The sequence below is a fragment of the Sprattus sprattus genome (genome assembly GCF_963457725.1).
Source record: "Sprattus sprattus genome assembly, chromosome: 15".
In the NCBI taxonomy this organism is placed as follows: Eukaryota; Metazoa; Chordata; class Actinopteri; order Clupeiformes; family Clupeidae; genus Sprattus; species Sprattus sprattus.
This window is the reverse complement of record NC_137913.1, coordinates 22,976,583-22,997,046: the sequence shown is the minus strand read 5'-3', so window position 1 is coordinate 22,997,046 and position 20,464 is coordinate 22,976,583. Positions and strand designations below refer to the sequence as shown.

General features: G+C 39.6%; 2 protein-coding genes across 3 annotated transcripts; both read right to left on the bottom strand.

Moving 5' to 3' along the window:
* Window positions 1-2,935: 2,935 nt before the first annotated feature.
* Window positions 2,936-5,539, bottom strand: crhbp (corticotropin releasing hormone binding protein; the record flags this gene model as incomplete). The annotated part of the gene is made up of 7 exons (XM_080851996.1): window positions 2,936-3,090; window positions 3,488-3,605; window positions 3,720-3,874; window positions 4,031-4,241; window positions 4,600-4,757; window positions 5,290-5,377; window positions 5,468-5,539. The coding sequence occupies 7 exons, from the start codon at window positions 5,537-5,539 to the stop codon at window positions 2,936-2,938; spliced, it is 957 nt and encodes a 318-aa protein (XP_080708122.1).
* An 11,103-nt stretch (window positions 5,540-16,642) lies between these two features.
* otpb (orthopedia homeobox b) lies at window positions 16,643-19,301 on the bottom strand (the record flags this gene model as incomplete). Of its 2 annotated transcripts, none has more annotated exons than XM_080852305.1 (3): window positions 16,643-17,158; window positions 18,551-18,983; window positions 19,261-19,301. In XM_080852305.1, the coding sequence occupies 3 exons, from the start codon at window positions 19,299-19,301 to the stop codon at window positions 16,643-16,645; spliced, it is 990 nt and encodes a 329-aa protein (XP_080708431.1). The 2 variants fall into 2 exon arrangements, with proteins under 2 accessions (XP_080708431.1, XP_080708432.1); XM_080852306.1 differs by having other exon boundaries at window positions 18,551-18,942; window positions 19,265-19,301.
* Between the last annotated feature and the right edge of the window lie 1,163 nt (window positions 19,302-20,464).

Genomic DNA, 20,464 nt, shown 5'->3' with positions numbered 1-20,464 from the left:
ATAGACTTCCTGAGGTTAATTTACCACTCCAAAAGCAGATTAATGACGTGTATCTAATAATGTCATTAGTGCTCCATAGCGGATGACCAGGTATGCTCACAGAGGAGGGAAGAGCTGATCAGTATGTGTGAAGAAGTTCCAGTGATCCAGATAGTGACTGAGGACACGTAGCACTTTTGAAATCAATCCAGAGTTTGTATTTATAGCAGAAAGCTGAACGCCATCCAAGCCCTCTGTTCTTGTTAGCATGTGTGGAAGGCTTGTGGAACCATTGCAGAGGAATGCTTACTCACAAGATCTCTACGTGGAGGACGAGTGGGTCATGGTAGGCTTGTGTTACTACTAAGAGGCTGTCACTTTCTCTCTCTCTCTCTCTCTCACCCTCTCTCTCTTTCTCTCTCTCTCCCTCACTATGTCTTAAACATACAAAAGATGTATTTTAAATCTTATCTGACTCACACACACAATCAAGGTAACGTACAATAGCAAGTCAAAACGTCACCTGTCATAAGGCGAAAAATCAGTACCATGTAATGTTACAATAAATTGAAATATTAATATTAAGAGTTTACAAATTAGTTACACCTGACAGATTATTACCATAAACACAGAATGTATGTAAGTAAAGTATAACTTCTCAAGACTGGAGTCTGTGTAATATTTAGGATATGGCTACATTACAGACGTTGGCCCCTAAGTAACTTTGTAAAGCCATAAAACAGGTCCCGTCTAAAATATATAGATAAAAGTTAACATATATCTCACTGATCTCCCTTGATATGTGAAATATTTCACAGATAAAATAATACTCGTTGTAACAATAAATTATGACTAACCTAAAGATTTGTCACAATGTACTCCACAAAAAATGCAGTTGAGTAAACCTGACAGGTGTGTGAAATTTAGGGATAAGCGTGAGGTCACCTATTGAGGACAGAGTTCAGCCATAAAGACAGCTGGCTCTGTGCCACTTCCGCGACTTGCTGCCCCCTGTGGACGCAATGCTCAAACTGATTTTTTTCTTAACAGTTCTACACAAAGTCAAGAACGCCCTCTGCTGGCGGATATATTGTAGGGCCTAAAAGCAATGTGAGGGAAACGAGGACAAGGAACACATGCTACACTTGTCAGTTTATTTATACATTCAATCCCATGCTATCCATCAGAGACTCGTCACTGGTAACTGCTGTATCTGTGTAATTGTACAGAAACTCATAATTTTGTGAAGGGGCTGTGCTGGGAGCATGAACAGATCAAATAGGACTGAATATTCTGTTCCTGACACACAGTATTAATAGACTGAGCTGATTTAACACTTTGTTTCTTCCACTTGAAAAATATTTAATGTTCCTTTCCAGACCATCAAATTCTATTACACATCTACACCACAGAGTTGAGGAGACAACTGAACAAACGGCCGGTTTCCTTTTTCAGTATATAAGTAAATAGCTAACTAGAAACTTGTTAATCTCAGAACACTCAGAAGCAATTTCAGTCCCAAATGGAAATATCAACATAAACAAGCAGCATTGCATTTTGCTTCTTCCCCAGACAGCTTGGTGTGTTTATCTTGCTCTGTTTACAGTGGCCATTGCCATCGAAGTGTGCTTCAGCCTCATAAATATCAGTCTCTGATACTTCGAGTGTGCTTGGAAGAGCCTCACTTTCCGCACAATTAGAGGTGACATGTAAGCGTTTATGGAAGAGCACACTCCCACTCGTTTAATTGAATAAACATGTCTGAATTCACTTGTGATTAATTTGTCTTAAGAGGTCAAAATGGAAAGTAGGTTGCCATCAGTGTACAGGAAGATGAAAAGGACGGCCATTAGTGACCTTGTCCTTTTCAAACGAGGAATTATCAGATCGTACTTCAAGGTGTAAACAGGAGTTTCTGTTGTGATACAAAAAACATTTTTAGACCTACAATGATATCATATCTGAAGGATAAGAGTTGACTATTGTTCAGGCACCTTCTGTGCACGATTATACTTTGTTTGGTGTTTTGTATGCATTTGTTGATGATTTAGAATAGTCAGTCAGAAAGTCAAAAAGCACAAAACTCAACAAAACGACTTACTGTACCTTTAATACAGTCTGGTACAATATGTGCACCTAAATCCTAAGTATCATGTTTTTGAAAAATAAATAATGAATTTACTTATTTCCATAAGCATCCAACAGGACAAGTTTTAAGTATTACATAACATCTACTTCTACCACATCATATCATGAGCTATTTCTAAGTCAGATCAAATTGAATAGACCACAAAGGTAGGTTAGTTTTCCACTTGAGGGTGAACACATTAGACCACTAAGCATCTAAAGTGCATTAACTCAGTGTATTTTAGCTGTGGTTGATTATACCTATCCTCAGTGCTGTAGTCTAGTTTTCTGTGGTGGGTATACTGTCTGTGATGGGTCGGTGCCACAGCTCCCCCCTGGCCTAGGTTTTAGTGGAGACATAGGTTTTAGTGGATATACGCAAACCCACGAACGTTTTAGGTGGTAATACGGCGTATACCTGCGTATCACGTAGACTACAGCCCTGCCTATCCTGCCTGTAAGTAAACTGTGGTTGTTATCCTGCCTGTAAGTAAACTGTGGTTGTTATCCTGCCTGTAAGTAAACTGTTGTTGTTATCCTGCCTGTAAGTAAACTGTTAGGGAATTTCTCATTCATTGGGACTTTTATTTCAAAGATGCGGTTCCATTTTAAAGTGTTCAACCGGTTTTCTGAATTATGTCATATAATGGTTCTGTTTTTGACACACTGAATACATTCTCAAAGAATTTCATGCTGAAAGCCACTGAAAAACAAACACAGGACACATCGATTTAAATGACATTTAGACATGTGTGATTTTTTATTTTCTGATGCATAATAAAAGGGGATATTTAAAGTCCTCACAATCCATCAAAACATTTCTCATAATTCATTTTAAAGAGCAGAAATCTTCGACTGTGTTCTGTTTGACCTTAAGTAACTCATTGTGCTCCAGGAGCCTGTAGTGAAAAGACACACTGTTGATGTATTTCCCACTAGCAACCATTCTCACTGCAGTATTGTCACATCCAATCTTCATTTGAGCTGCAGGGAAAGGAATGTATATGGACAAAACTCAGTGACCCATGACAGAGGAAGACCAAGCCACTGCCAAGGGATTTCACATTGACGAAGAGTTTGCAATTTTTTTATGAAATAGGAATCTTAGTCCAATAAGACCACTTGTTTTGTAATCCACTGTAAAAACATTTGGCTTACTTCTTGCTTTACACACTTACATTGTTTTACCTGTAAAATGTATGAGTATAATTTATTATATTTTCTATGAAACAGCTAAACATTCAGTGATGATATTCTCTCAAATTAATTTGTGTTAATTTGAGACCTTGTAGCAGCCTAGTCACACACAGTAGGAAGCCCAGTTTCAACACTGCATGTTATAAGCCCTAGAAGGATAGCTACCGTATGATATCATACTCACTTTGGCTGTCCGGGAAAAAGCACAGGTCATTCACAGGGAGCATCTTTGATGTGTCAATCACATTGCCTCCCAGAATGACGACAAAGTCGTCTGAATCAGCACAGTCAGACCCAGGCCTCTGGAAAAGGTCATTATAGGTGAGTCATTACTTGTGATATCATACAAGGCAAGCCTTGTTAATAAGATACTTCATCACTAAAGTACACTCACTGATGTCTCATCCTCTACTTACCTCAAGGGCAACATCATTTGACTGTGACTGGTCCAGGCTGAGCTTGGTAATCTGGATCTCGACGGGATATATGATGGAAAAGCTGCAGTTTCTTCGCTGGTGAGGGATTACCATGGTAAAACTGCCCACTGGAGTTTGAGAAATTATGTTGCAAGCTGCAGAGAACACCACACATACATACAAAAACAAGAATGAAGCCGCACGACCTAAACGAACGCTCATAAAAAGGATTTGAGATTTCCAGGCACTCTCCCCGTCTCTCTGTGTCAAAGTGTCACCTGCTGTGAGGGAGCTAACATATGCTCACTCACGGAACGGGTTGATGTGTTTTTTCAGTGTCACGCTGAAGCCCTTCCTCGCCGTGTGGACTCGGAAAAGCATCATGGCCACGTTTTGAGAGGACTGGAACAATCCTTTGGCCATGCCTGACGTGCAGTAGTCTGCATAGCGCTCACTCAGAGGGAGGGAATGGTCAAGTGGGTTTGGGAACATGTTTCCGTTTAGGATCCAGCCGTCAAACATCTGCATAGAGTTAGTGGTTTGACATCATGAAAATCTATTGTTCTGCTACAAACTGCACCTCAACGAATGCCAACACAATCATTTGAATCCTTAAAATGGCAGCTTGATCAAAGTGCTATGAAGTGTGTGTGGTAAAGCAAGGACTTTCTCTAACCACACAGCATAATTTGTCTGAATCTTCACATGGGTTGTCAAAAGCCCCAATTAAAACAGCAACTCATGATCCAAATTTAACTATCGCATGAACTGGTAAACTGAGACCATGTCTTCTGCTTCAGATTCTATTTACTACTACTTAAATGTAAAAAAAAAAAAAATACAATTGGAGGACACGTTAAATAGGACACTATCATCATACCTTAATGATGTCTCCATGACTGCAGTCGATATCCACCATGCTGAGTTCAATGCTGATGACCTCATTGGGCTCACCGATGAAGAACACTCCACAATTAAGCTGGGGATGGTCACTGGTGAATGTGAACTTGCCCTCAGTCGCCACCATATCAAAACACCCTGAACAGATAGGGGGGGGGGGGGGGGGAATCAACCACAGTATCTAATTCCACTTACATAAAGTGATCATGACCCCCCCACCGCCCCCCCAATAAGGTCCCAAAAGGCTTGCCATTTTTTGATAAAAATTGAATTGCCATTGTGAACTGGCAGAACGTCCTATACATCTTTGAAAAAGTCTAAGGCGTTGAGATGGTGTGAAGAGATGTAACAATTTATAGTTTTCTGGTATCATTTTACATAGTTTTCCATCAAATTGAAACACCACCTTTAAATCGTATGATACTTATATGACAGTGTGCTCGTACTATCAATTTCGTCAAGTACAGTACAGTATCGTCACAAGACTACACTAATAGGGTCAAGATGAAACTGCCTCTAAATTATCTAAATGTACGCCTGCTTTTAAGCTAACGGTTGGTAGGCTGACTGCAGTCACCTACACTGAATGCGCGTAATTTATTCTTCAATTACCAAGTTCATCCGGTTCCCAGAGGCACATGCATATATGTATTTGTAGTAGGATACTTACGCAAGGATCTGCCGTAAACAAAATCCCACGGTTCTCTCTTATTCACCAGTGTACGAGAAAGCAGTTGGTCAAAGGTTACTTCATTCTGCTGGCGTAAAATAAGCGTTGAACATCTGAAAACATTGATGCTTTATATCGATTTACTTAACAAATGTAATCATCCAATATATACATTTACCTGCATGTGAGTGTCCAGCCCATCGAAAACTGCATAGAAAAGCAGAAGAACTATAAACATTTTCGCTGCCATGATCCCTCCTTTGATCCAAGCTCCGTCACACTGGAGATGCTTGAACGCCCTTTATATAGACTAGCTTGTTGACAATGTACTGAAACCACTCAGCTCTGCACAGCCACTGTTAAGTGTCACAGAAGTTTGTATGCGTTCCTTGCCACGACAGAAGTCCATGTATAAACGGCAATGTTCGGCTGGAGCCACTACGACACGCTTTAGAGCCCTAGAGACGTTCCTTCAATAAACTTCTTCGTTGCCTCGAAAGTAGGCTAAGACCAGCTGACGGACAGATCCAAACCTTAGAACAAAATTATTATACAATGTGGAAATGAAGATTTAAATAAAAGATAGTTTGACCAAAAAGGGAAAGGTGCTGTGGGTGCATCAGTTTGAGATTCAAGTTCAAAAGTTTCAACCGGACAGATGGAATATACTGTCTGGCAGCCCTGACTACATTCCATTTGCAAGGTGCTATATTCACAATATCTGTCAAATATTTGACTGCCCCTAGCGGGGACACTCTTATTCCTGTGATTTCGAATCAGTTCAAGGAAGCACCAAATGCAATCCAGTGATAAGAATAGACTCCATTAATATAGCTTAGTATCTTTGAAAAAAGCATGGTGACAGAAAACCGAGAGTTCAAATCCTATTACAGTGAACACAGAGCTCATGGATTGCCTTTTGTCCAGTTATAGTACTCACATAGAACCAACTGTTGTAGCACATAATACATGAATTGTGTTAAAAAGCCTCTTGTTGAAAATTGTTAACAGACATTGTAATCATTTGAACAACATAAGATTTTAAAGTATTATTTACATGATATTTTCGCCAGTTCATAGAATAGTAGTGAAAAGCATGGTAACATGTATGGGAATACAGTACATGCCCACAGAAAATATCAATATATATACAGCTTCTCCTTAAAACAATTTACATTTCTTAACGCAGCAATACAGCTTTAAACATCTTAGTATAATCATATTAAAATATTATGTGACATGCTTAAGGCTACCAGATGCTGCCCAAACCTATTGATAACATTTGAAGACTCCTGCTAATCTCTTGCTAACACATGGCCATTAGGAAGATCAGTGTTGTGGAAGTAGGCCTTGTGGAGGGCTGCTACAGTTCACAATAAGCCTTAAGCTAATTTGTGCCTCTGCCATCAAGCCTGTTCCTTTCCACATTTTGTCGTTTCCACAGTAGAGCAAACAGTGGCTCAGTGCTAATGCAGACCGCGCATTACTCATGGCCCTCCGAGGCATGGAGCCAGAGTTGCAGTTACATAAGGGATTAAGCTCAGTCCCACGCTTTAGGCACCAAATGATCACATTTCCAATGGCATTTGGTGGCAGACACGTCTGATTGAATTCTCCCCAAGTGACGACTGTGGCAGCTTCTCTGCCTCCACTTGCCAAGGCCACCGAATTCTGTGTTAAAAGCAACATTTGAAACCTCAAAGATGTGTTTGGAAACAGCCACCCCCGAGTTTCCATGTTATTACTGATTCTGTGACTGTGGTCAATGTTGAGATAAAGTGTGTGGTCCTTACCTTTGAGTTGATCTTAGTTTGTCACAAAGATACAATTCAATTATCCAGGACTCAGTGTCTGTATTCTCTAGGCTGTTATGAGAACTTCAAAAGCTTATGAAAAAACCAACGAGCTTCACCACAAAGTCTTAAGTACTAAAACAAAAAGCACAAGGTGAAAAGCAAAAAATACAGAAATGACAAAACATCAGTGTTTTGTTGTTGCATTACACTGGCTCCACTAGGTGTTAGTGTAACATGAATAAATACGTTTCTGAGTTTTTTATGAACAAATATTTTACAAATGCAGTGCAAAAACACAATACATTCAGTGAATTCTGGCACATCTGCACTATATCATGCACTAACAAACGGTTATGAGCCAAGTCCTTCTGTTTTGTTTAATCATTTTGTCTGTCTTCATCTATAATGCATTTCGTTTGCACAGAATAACGCTTTCCATTAATTTGGGGCCACTACCACAATTGTTGAATCATCTGTGCAGTTATGCTTTATTTTGACCAGCAGGTGGCAGTGCATACAAACATAACAAATATTAAATCCCACTCCCTTTCTCAGCCAGATTTTTAAAAAGTAACATCGAGGAAGATTGAAACAGGCCACGTTTTTAAAATGAGACAAATAACCACATTTCATACAGCACAATCATATGTTGTTGCGTGTGCGTCTGTAGTTATAGAGAGGCTGAACATTTTTGTTGAACATTGTGTGTCTGCGTTTGTATGTTTGAGAGAGAAACAAAAATAGAGATGGTGACACTTTCAGCATTTCCATGTATTTTTTATCTCTCAAAAAACGGTGGTCAGACATTTTCACATATCGCTCTAACGACCTATCACTCAGGCGCGAGACAGGTAGCCCGCTCCCGGAGAGAGAAGATCCCCTGTTCGTCACGGGTGTCTCCTCTCTCCTCGGATTGAGACGGCATGCGCCTGATGGCTGTGACCTTCATGGTGGCTTACATGCCTGCCTGGCACTGAGTTTTGATTTAGTGTGGATCTGCTGCACTTGTCAGGGGCTGGAAGGTGCTTTCCATGCACTAATAGAATAGCTCAAGGGCAGCAGACAGGTTGGCAGGTGAAGTCTGACAGTGTGCAGTGTGCTGTTGGGGATAACGCAAAAAGCATAAAAACCGCCTAACATTGGAGAGGTGATACATATGTGGTTAACGTACACACAAGCGAGAGGGCGTCGTCATGGCTCCTCTGAAAAGGAGGGTATCGGATATCATTGGGAGATTTTGATGCACTCTGATTGAATGGTCATGCTTAACTGTAATCTTTTTTTCTATATGGATGTTAAGGTTCCAGTGGTTAAATAATCAGATTTAACAGTGTCATGGTGTCAAACAAAGACTGTGTGGAAATTTTCCTTTCATCAATACACTTTAATCTATTTCAACGATTTTATTTTAATCAATCCCCAATGCATGTAATTGTTTTGTTTCCTAAGGTTAAAAGAAGAAAAGAAGTTTGTCCACCTTTAACCTACCTCAGTACAGGCAGGCTCAGATACACCAAACTACAGTATGAAGTGATGACATGATAGCTTTGGATAGCTTTGTCTGCAAATAAACATGTATCATTAAAGCTAGTTACATGTACACAGAATAGTGTAAGAAATACTTTTTTGTTGCATCAATTCATAGTTTGGCCCATGGATGATGGGAGTGTGTGTGTGTGTGTGTGTGTGTGTGTGTGTGTGTGTGTGTGTGTGTGTGTGTGTGTGTGTGTCTGTGTGTGTGTGTGTGCGCGTGCGCGTGCATGTGATTGTGTGTGTGTTTGTGTTTCACTTGTCAATCAAGTCATTTAGCTCCAAAATTGTATTGATTGCATTCCAGTGCTGTTGTCATGTGTGCACCGAACGTGAATTGTGCGGTTTTTTTATGAGTCGGCAGTTCCCTTACAGACGCCTAATGACCTAAATTGCACCCATTAGCAGGACCCTCGACAGAAATAAGCAACTTTCCTGTCTGTATGCTATTGTCAGCACCTGGTGATCCACACAACTGTGTATATGTGCATTAGATATTCTGCTGTTATTTCTTTCGCTTGACTTCAACCGAAGAAAATTTCTACACCGCTTCAATAGTATAAGCAGTTTACATCAACAAACACATAAAAACCTGTGATCAACTTGATTTACGTCCGCATCAACACAATTGATCACATAACTAAGGTCTTAATCACTTCGTATCCATCATCATTGTTTAATTATTATATATCTGAAGACATAAAGAAAATCACATGATGGAGATGGTGACATATGGTTAAGAATGCATAGATAATGCTCCTTTGTGTATATTTTCTGTGTGGGCTGAGCCTTGCCAGGTGAATTACCTTATATATTTAACCAAAGCCATTCAATACCTGACATGGTCTTCACAAATTCCTATATTAATTTCACTCTGAGATTGTCATTAAAAAATCAAATTGGAATCGGCTGCAGCACGTCTTCACAGGGGCCTGCTACGCACACACACACATGCACACACACACACACCGCATGTCAAATATATACACACACATACACACACGCACACACTCATGGGAGAGAGAGAGGGCGAGAATGAGAGAGGCAGGAGCTCAGAGCAGATGGTGGTTGATGAAGATGGATGCCTTTGAGGCCGGCGAGTGATCCAGGGAGACACTCTGAGCCTGTGTATTTCCCTTTGTTTCAAGAAATATTTGATAGCACCTTCACTGCTGTCTGTTACAGCAATACGCTCACACGTGCGAGTCTAGCATCCCCCAACCTATGTGTAGGTAGGTTTGTCCTGTTTTTTGTTGTTTTTTAACAGAGACTAAGGCCAGGTGAGAAAAATCTCTTCAGTTAGGTATTGGGATATTTTCCCAGGTATAATATTTAAGTGAATTGTACAGGGGTTTTCATGTTAGTTGTTAATATACTACTAGTCTATAAATATGCTACTTATAGACTACTATAGTTTAAAAATACTTTTACTTCCTATTCTCTGATATCTGGGTTTCTCAGATACTTTCTTTTTTCATAATCATTATTACTGCTTAGTGTTTTGACAGCTCCTGCCCATTCAAAGCCACTAAACGAATCAATACAAACCCAAATATATTGCCAACCCGTAATATATCAAAGTATCATTATCAAATTGTGACCCAAGAATCATCATTTCACTGAATCATGAGGTCTCCAGGGAGTCCCACCACAAACAGAGACTGTGGAAGTTTGTCACACGTTTCACTCTCATGTTGTAAATCACAAATTCTGTGAAGAGTTAATAGTCGCCCTTCTGAGATTAGCAGCCTCATCCTACAACAGATGTGCTGCCGCTCACTCTGAGGTTAGCTTGCTGGTGAAACCATAGCTGTAACATGGTCTGGCTCTGTATGTTTGAAATACACTATGATTAGTGTGCTGTGCTTAGTTCAAAGGTTGTATTGGCTATTAACCTTAAAAATACATCATTTAGGGTATGATTCAACCTCAAAACATGGCTCATAAATTATTTTAATTAGATTGATTCATAAACAGCAACAAATGTAATAGAGTTGACCCAACTGATCTTATCTGTCAGTTAAGACAGTATTTTTTTCCGTTCTGATGAAATGAGGCAAGTGGGAAAGATGGGCAATAATGATGCCTCAAATGACGGGGAATGTATTAAACCTAGTCTTGGAGGAGAGCGAGAAATGTCCTCCGATAGCAGGTGTATTGTTATTCCCACAGGTCAAAATATATCAATTTTCACAAATGGCTTTATATATTTTTCCTACATATAGAACCACTGTACATCTCGACTTCATTCACTGTTTTTACAGTATGCGTGCACATAAACAGGGAAGGTTAACCTCTCTGCCAGGGACATTTTTAGCTGCTGTGCAGCAGTGAAACCTGGCCTCATATAGCAAGCCCTCTGGCACGAACATAGCACACGGAGACACAAAGAACGGGGCACTCTCCAGTAGCAACCGTTTGAAATAGACAAAAGGTGCAGGTGGGAAACATGTCACCAATTAATGGCTAATTGATTCCATCCCCGACTGACAAAGAAAGGAATGGTCTTGGCCTGTCAGTAAAATTCTGCGCTCAGCGTTATGCCTTGGTGCTCAAAAAAAGGCAATCCTCTAAGCTTGTTCCTTCCTCACTCGTCCCCTCAAGAACCACTAGAATGTGACACTGTACTAGTCTACTGAAAAGCAAGTAACGGTGCAGAGAGAGCAACATGTAAGCGCAGAACAAAGTAGGTATTGGGGCATAAACTGAATGTATACCCATCTTAAATTACAATATCTGTATGTCCGTAATGTATAATAATATTAAACATGTTGCATTCCTGTCTTTGTCTGACTCTTTGTTACTCTCTTTCTCTGTTAGGTATCTTCGCACAGAGGCTGTAGAAAATACTGATGGTCATCAGTTGTTCATGAATTCTCTCATCAGTGTGTGAAAAATTGTTTAATGAACAACGGGTTACACATCCACAAACTCATTAACCCCAGAGAGAGTGAAACTAATTGTTATATTTGAATAATATAATTTAACATCTGTTGGGAGTGTCAGGAACAGGCACCATTGTAATAGCAGTGGATGGGATCTGCTTTGTTGAGGCTTGAGTTGAAGAATTAGTACACCTGGGTTTCTCTTGTCATCTGAAGGCGTGGGCGTTTTTGGATAAGGTGGGAAGAATTATATTTTTTCAGCTCATTACAATTGTTGATACTCTAAGAAGCAAGTTGACAGTTGAGAAATAGCACCGATGGATTTGGGAAATGTATGTGGTAGAACTCAATGCCTTAAAATGTTAATTGATTTTATATGAACAGTTATAAAGTGGAAAAACAGCTTGATTGAATGATTTCCCATAACGGGAACCTGGATATTCTGCAGTCACAGAGGTTGTTGTCCATGTGAAGGGCATCTGAAATCAAGGCCTGGCCCAATGGGACCTAGCACTTTAATCGGATGCTGTTCCTCCCCAACCACACCATGATATATCTAATTTAAACTCCACAGCACTGCTGTAGAATGTTGTGTTTTGGTATTGTGGTTGTTTAGCTTTGGCTAGGAGTGTATAAATAAATATTTTCGCCGTATATTCTACCTTTGTTTATTCTCGCAGAAATCATACACTAATGTGACATTTTAACACATTTTGATTTCATTCACCAACCCTCCATCATTCTTACCAAATAATATGTAATTAGAGGATTATAGTAAGTGTTTCTAAATCATGTCTCATATTAATCATTATCAAATGAACATAACGCTGCATTGACTGAAAATTCTATTCATTAGCCCGACATAGAGCAAGGCATGATCTGGGTTTGAAATGCTTTCTCACACAGAATACTTAATAATACTGAGTTCGTTATTCATGAACACAAGCCAATTTTGATTGTCACCCTAGTATTTTAGACTTGATAAACTGAAGAAATATCTATTTTCTATGTCTAGTCTTCATTTATACAGTGTTTATTGGTGTTTGAATTTGAATAGGCCCTGACTACGCTTTGAAATCAAATGAGTGAATCATATGTAGGTGTGTAGTATATAAGTAAATCCCTGTAAGTAGCCGGTCAGATTATCCCAGTTTCATTCTCTTCAAGTTATATGACTTGCATCAAAGAATATATGAGCCAAAGTGAAAGGGGAGGGAAAGAAATCCACTTGCGAGGAGGATTTTTAGCAGCTCTACCCTTTAAGGAAAGTGATTTGGCAGCTAATGATGTGCAGTTCATTCAGTTAGGCTCGATTGTTGACACAATCAAACAAGGCTTTTACCTGCTATCTCAGGGAATTGTGTGTGGATCTTGAAAGGGAGTCTTGTTAGAGTTCACCTTGTGTCTCTTGATGTCATACGTATATGTAATACGGCTGCACCATATGAATGACACCAGCTGAGGTCTGCACATGAGATGGCTATGGGACGAGTAACCGAGGGTGGCTGTACGGCTACTATTTAGTTTTACATTGGACTCAGAGAACAGAGCTTTGTCAACTCTGACAAGGTCCCTGTTGTGAGTGACAAATATAGACAGAATGAAATTGGAGGAATAAAATGTGTGACAGCGTACCTTCAGAGCACACCAACACTGTTAAACACCGCCTATTTTTGTCTACCACATGCAGAGAGGAGAAAATGCTAAATGGAAAAATTATTTGAAAAACATGATTTACCTACACCCCCCCAGTATGCAAATATATCATCACTGGCTTCAATCAAGAGCACCAAAGAAACTTCATTATTGTTGCCTCGCAGACTTGGCACTGATACCACCAACTACTGATGTGGTATATGAGTGCGATAATGAGCAATGAGGGTTTAGGGAAAATGACCTCCAGATCACTCCAGAGTGTTTGTCTCAAACACTAATGCCAATGTCATATTGATGAGCTGAAGTTTTTTTTTTTTTTTTTTAAATAAACAACACTCCATTATATGGCTTGGAACGGTTGCCAGAACATTTGACACCACAAGGTCAGTGAGGGGTGTTGGTATCCAACGGCATAGGCAACTGCCTAGGGAGTCAGTACTTAAGGGGATGTACCAATATGTACGGAAGACATACCCCCTGTTCCCCGTCTCCACTGTCCCATTGTTAAATGCCATTGTACTAAAGGGTGTCCAGAAGTGTGTCTAACTAGGTGACCAAGCAATGCCCCATCACAAAGACACCTGTATGTAGCTCTTTGTTGGATTTGTAGTAAGCACTGTGTAGGGCATGGGTAAATAATGACTTTCCACTGTGTGCCTAAGTCTGAGGCTAATAAAGAAACAATTACGAAAGATACGAACTAAATACACATAATTATAATTGTGCATTTGTTTACATGCAACCACCTAAGAATCAAATAAACCTTTGTACTCTAAGAGTATAAAAAAGAGAGGGTCTTAAATAAATATAATTATTAAAGGTTATAGATCTATAGATTTCTGAAGACTTTGTTATGAATGGTGCCTGGTGCTCCTGCCTGGAAGACATATCCTTAATGGATATTAGTGTGCTGAATATATCCTCCCACAGATGTGCCCTTTACTCCAATGCTAACCATGCTACTGAAAGACTGTCTCATAAGGGACTTCTGTCAAAGCATTTAGCAGCCAATTAACAACCTTAATGGCATTCCACCAACAGTTTAAACTGCATCCTCCCACAGACAGCAAGGCCTACATGACAGATTTTAAATAATTGGTCATACTCCAAAATACCTAGAGCACAAAGTATCTAATATGGGTTTAAGTACATAGCACTAAATGTGATGGGGTGGCAAATAGTGAGCTGTTTCTCCAGGATTGCATGTTTGGGATAATCCTTATAACTTGTTTTTGGTAAGCCTATTGCAAAAATGACCTCTAGAACCAGAGGCCTCTAGCCCGCTAAATACCATGGCGATGAAAATGAAAGCAGAACCAATAGCGGAACTAATGCTGCGTTAGCTAAATTTAATACAGGCTGGACGCAGATAGGCAAAGTCTGGTTTGTGAATGTGTGGCAGCCTACGCATCAAATGCGTAAAAATTAGCGTTTTTGTTTAAAATGTATGAACAACAGGTCTAGATACATTTCCTCTTGGTATGTTTCATCTTGCAATCATCTATAATGTGACTTAACCTTTCCTTATTGTTTCAAATGGTTGGCCAGCTAACCAAGTGTCTGACCTTGACTCTACATCTCCATGCCAACTCTCAGTGTTAAGACAACATTCCGTAGTCTATAGTGCTCGTTCTTGGGTGCATTCATCAACCTAATTAGAAGAAAAATAACCAAAAATAAACATCGTTTTGTTAACCTACCGTCGTCCCTCCACAGCTTCCTTATTCTATGGCTATCCACGTTTAACGAAATATGCTGGACTTGCAAAGACACTGAACGTCCTAATAGGCCTATAATAACGCGAGGCTAGGATGTAAACAAACACAAATTACTGTTTTTAAAAGTCCGGTTTCATTATTAGGAGCCAAAGTCAAAACAATGCTTCATCAATGGGTCCGTCGACAGACAAGAGGACTTATGCTAGGTGAGGTTTACATGTACTGCACTTTACTGATAATTTCACCTAAACCCTGCCATGTCAGTGGATACAACGCCATAATCTGGAAGCCCTAATAGTGAAAAATATCACATTTGTTTTAATATTTAGTTATTGCGTGAGAGACGAACCCGAGACCAGCCTCTTTTACAGGTAGATGAATTATTCGTTCTACTCCATACATTACTCATCTTTCACCTTTGGGTGAAGAGTTGCGCATTCAGTTTGTGTTTATTTGGGTTTCTCTTTTCTAAACACTTCCAACACAGTGGGTTATAATGTTTGCCAAGGCTTGTTACTGATTAGTTGTAGGTCTATCAAATAGCTACTGATATTGATAGCCTACTGCTGCCAGCAATAATAATAACAATAATAATACGTTTTGCTATTCATACTGGAGACGAATGACATCATGTAGACCTAAAAAACTATAGTTTTTGTGTTGAATCTGTATCCTCGTAGTCCATTTTTATATCAGTGTAAAATTTTAAAACAATTGACAAACACCATGCCATTAAAATAATAATCATTATCACAAAAAAAATGTCTTTACTCATTCAGTCGTTAAATGTCACCTGGACTGTTTGATACAGGTCAATAAATAAGTTCTTCTGCCGAGGAGAATTCTTGTAATCACAAAAAAAAAAAACATTTTAGTCACCCAGTGAATCACTTTCAAAGACAGAGACGTTGTTAATTTGACGTACTGAAAATGATATTTATTTTATCCATTTACAATAATTTCATATAAACCTGTTAAAGGAACAGTGAGATGCTTTTGGTGTAAGTCAAACAGTTAAGAACCCTATTTCAGTAATAAGCACAGACAATAAACATACCACAAATAAATTAATAGATCAATTAACAAGAATGCTTATACAAACATCTCATCTTTAACATAACTTTTGTCTTGTCATTTCGCCTTGTTTTTTTATTCGGCCAACACATGCAGCCGAAGTTTAAAAATGGTCATTTTTTATTCGTTCCCTTTTTTGCGGTGAGCCGTGTTTCTTTCAGCCTACAAAAATGAAGTTTGCAAAGTCCTTTTTCGGCCTACACTGTCTAACCTTTAACCAAGTCTCGCATGCTGTGCATGTGGAACTGGAAACGTTGTCCCAGTTTTGTTAAATAATTTGAAAATAATTTAAGTTTAGTCAAACCAAACGAAACAGAACCAAACCGATATGATACTTCTTAAAAGACTCTTAAAAACCTACAACCACAAATAACGCGACCCCTACATATGACGACTGCCTGTCTATAAATACTGTACAAAAATAAGTTAAATACATCAAATAAATAGCCCAAATAGACGAAAGTTTAGGTACAGAGGTTTTTTAGGATCCAATTGATGAGTATAATTTCACTGATAATGTGCAAAATACAATTAAGAGTTGCGAATAAAGAAAAATGTATGAAATGCTATTGGCACGTCGTCAGTTCTCATTGACTATTTCTCGTGACGAATTTCAGAACCTGAGTAATCGTTTCCTCTGTTTAAAATGGCGGGGTTGAAAGAATAAAAAACACACATAGAGCGTTCATCATCATTAGGTGAAACTCATAGAAACCGTGTGCTCCAGTGCTTTGCGGCGTAGAGAAGCGATGCTGCTCCCTCTCCACACATCGCTATCCGGGGAGCCGCAGAGCTGGCCAGAGCCGGAGACATTAGGGTTGCCAGAGAGGGACGCCATCCCGGGGAATGTGGGTTGGTACAGGTGGGATTGAAGGCCACCCCCGTTAGATGACAACCCGTTGGCGAGGCTCATCGAATTTGGATGTCCCTGTCCCGACAGACTGCACTGGGACAGGGACTGGGCCATGGCCTGCTGCCTACCCAGGGTTGGTGGGAGTTGGAGCTGTGAAACCCCGGGCATACCAGCTGCAGCCCAACGGGTGTCATTGGCATGAAAAGAACACAGGCTATCCCCCATTGCCGCTGCAGCCGCTGCCGCTGATGGGAACTGAGGCAGGCCGTGCGTGGGCATCAAGGTACCGGGAGAACGGAAAACGTTGGTGGTCTTCTTGCGTTTCTTCCACTTGGCACGTCGGTTCTGGAACCAGACCTGGAAGAAAAAAGAAATTACAATTAAACACCAATATTACATATACATTAATAATAGCACGAATATACAGTCGTGTTATGCTCAGCGTTGTCAATTAGGTGTCGTTTTGATGTTCAACAGAGGGCAACATTAACATAATCTTTCCCCGACATATTTTGCACTCCTTAAATGCTACTAACCAAAACTGGCTGGATAAAATGATTGCAGCGCAGGAAAACGTACTCGGATCTACTGCCAATGAAATAACTATACAATATTTAGGAAGTCTTTTTTATTTTTCTTCCTTGTTCCTATGCTCAAATGCATTTGAATTTCATTCCAATCTTCCCATTTCAACCATAACGGTATTTCTCTCTGTGCAAACAGGGCGTGATAATAATGGAAGCCTCCAAGTTATCCAGGGGTTTATTGAGACCTCAGCACATAGGACTAATGATTAATGGGCGCTAGTAGCCGGAACATCACATTAAAAGTTTTATCTTTTATTCATTTCAAGAAGTCAGCTGTGAAAAACGCTAGAAATAAATCATGTTACGCACACAAGAATACATTAAATAACAAAAAAGCTGTCAACAATATAGTTTGCCCTTCCTCTTATGAAGATATTATATTTGATGGTCCATTTCTCGGACGGAGAATGTTAAATATAAATAATAAAATATCGAATAGCCGTGTACAACTGCAGACACTTTCCATGGACCAATTATGGCACCCACGTTAGTGCATGGGCTACATGTGAAGGGTAATAGTATTTTTGACTTATGACAGTTTAAATCTTCAAGTGCAATTACATAATTTGCATTATTTTCACATTCATGATAATAGCCCGGACTCTGTTATAAATAATACCAGTTTTTGTTGATGATGTTTTGTTTATGTCACGAATATGAAACTATTATTAACGTTAATATATATGCCTGTTTATATTGTTTGGATTAATAACATTTTCAAAGCCTTTACTGCATGAACCGTAGAGGGTAAACAATGCGTAAAAAAGTAAACGCATACATTGTTATTTACATGTTCATATTTACAGGCTTAACCTGTGATTCCACCTGAACCTGAAGCGAACCGTTAAGAGAAATAACCTATTTAGACCACCATGTCATTCCATGGGCAGCAGGGTTTACATCAGGAAAAGTCAGTGTGCTAGGTCTTTTACATGGATAGTTTATTTTAGTATGTCTAGGATAGCTACAGTGTTCAGCTTTATGTTATAGCAAAACTATGGCGTAACTAAGACTATGGAGATTTGGTAAGGTTCCTTTGAACCCAGCTTAATTTGCCCAACAAGCTCTGTCTGGTTTTGAATCTTATTTTACCAACAGTTTAACCCTTCAGCAATTGTGATCATGCGTCATAGTACTAAAACAAGCCGGGGAAATGGCTCACCTGCACTCGGGATTCCGTTAAAGCGATTCTAAGTGCGAGCTCCTCTCTCATGAAGATATCAGGGTAATGGGTCTTAGCGAAGCTCCTCTCGAGCTCGTTGAGCTGAGCCGGGGTAAAACGGGTCCGGTGACGTTTCTGTTTCTGTTGCTGAGTCTGTTGCGCGTTCGACTGGTTGGAGATCTGCTGATGGTGTTTCTCTTGATCTTTTGAGTTGACCTGCATACCGGAAGGATTGGATCCAGTACTATTAATATCATCTCCTGGGAGAAGTGTTGCGCCCTCAACACCATCCCCACCCGGTGCCATGTCTCCTGGATGTCCCGTGTCTGATCCTCCAAGTCGACACTTCAAGGCTTCTCTGTGTCCAAGAAGCTCTGATGCATCCTTCATCCCTGGAAATAAATTAGAGTTCGGTTTGTTATAATAGCGTTTTCTACGACATTCCTTATCACTCAGCACTTATAGAAATGAACGATGGTATTCTCTTCGCATCTAAATCGTGTTAGTGAAGCATATAGTTATTAATTTAATCTCTGAAATCAAATTAAATTAGTGTGCCACAAAATGTTGAACAAAGTCAGGTAATTACAAGGCAAATAAGTCTAATTTGAAGGCAAAATGTATTAAATTGAATTCTCAATTAAACTGTCGAAATCTCATTTAATGTTTAAAAGTCGCCCGGTTGAACACCGGACTTCAGTCATCTCAACTCACCGAGACGCGCATCCAGGAGGTCGGCGTGAGATAGCATCCCGAACCGGTCCAGGGTGAAATCCCCCCAAAACAACACTACAGCCTAAAACTAGTTAAAAGCATATATAGCCTAAATGAGAGAAAATTCAACTTGTGTTTAAAAAGGCGGCACCTCGCATTATAATGTTCTTTACTGGAGCAGGGAGGCGCTTAATAGTTGAGTGAACCCATGAGCTTCCTCCAATAAGAACCAATCAGAGACGGAGTCTGGAAATGTCATCCTCAAGAGCCCACACAACCAACCACTAACAACCACAATCCAGACTCATCCACAATAAGTGTCTCATTAGTTTCAAATCTGATATATTGTTGTTTCATACCAAAAGCACACACAGTTTAGGATGACTGGGTCAATCTCTCTATGGTTTAGAAACAGAAGAAAAAAACTTACACACAGAGACCACATTTTACGTAAAAATTACCTTTTTGTTGTAAATCGGTATTAACGATGATAGTATATGTTAACCTACATTCTCTCAACGGCCGATAGAGCCAGAGGTTCAAGGAAATAACCATGAATGGAGAGAAACCTTTCATCCTGCCATAGCAGAGACTTCACTGGAATCTATTATCACAGTGATGTAAGATAGGACTTAATTCTAAACTAAGCGATCCATCTTTTCTCTCTAAGTTTTCCTTTTTTCCCCTCCCAGCCAACAACATATTTCAGATTGGTAATATATTTCTAACCAGTGCAATTTTCAAGATCATTAGGCATTAAGGTAATTAGTGCCAAATCTATAAGCTTTTATCACGTTTATTAGGAATGAAATCAGCATAAATTTGTACCAATTTAGTGCTGTTTAGACTTCACTGACAAGTTAGGAGGTCGTGTTACAAATTATATCAGGAAATTAAGCGCACAAGTTGAAGCAGATTGGCTGAACAAGGATTGAAGACCCACTATCCTAATACTAAACTAAATGAATTAAAAGACATCTTGGAAAAAACTCATTAGGCGATTTTAAACACGTATGTCTTGCTACTTCATGGCCGATTCGGTTCTAAGAAGGTCCGGGTGATCTCGTCATGAACAAAGAGATTACATATTGACCTTGTAATTGCACGTTTGTATCGTTTGTATTTGCAGAAGCTCCTCTTGCATGTGTTATGTACGGCCGTAAATTTAATCTCCTTAGCCGCGCACTCTTTCGCATAGCG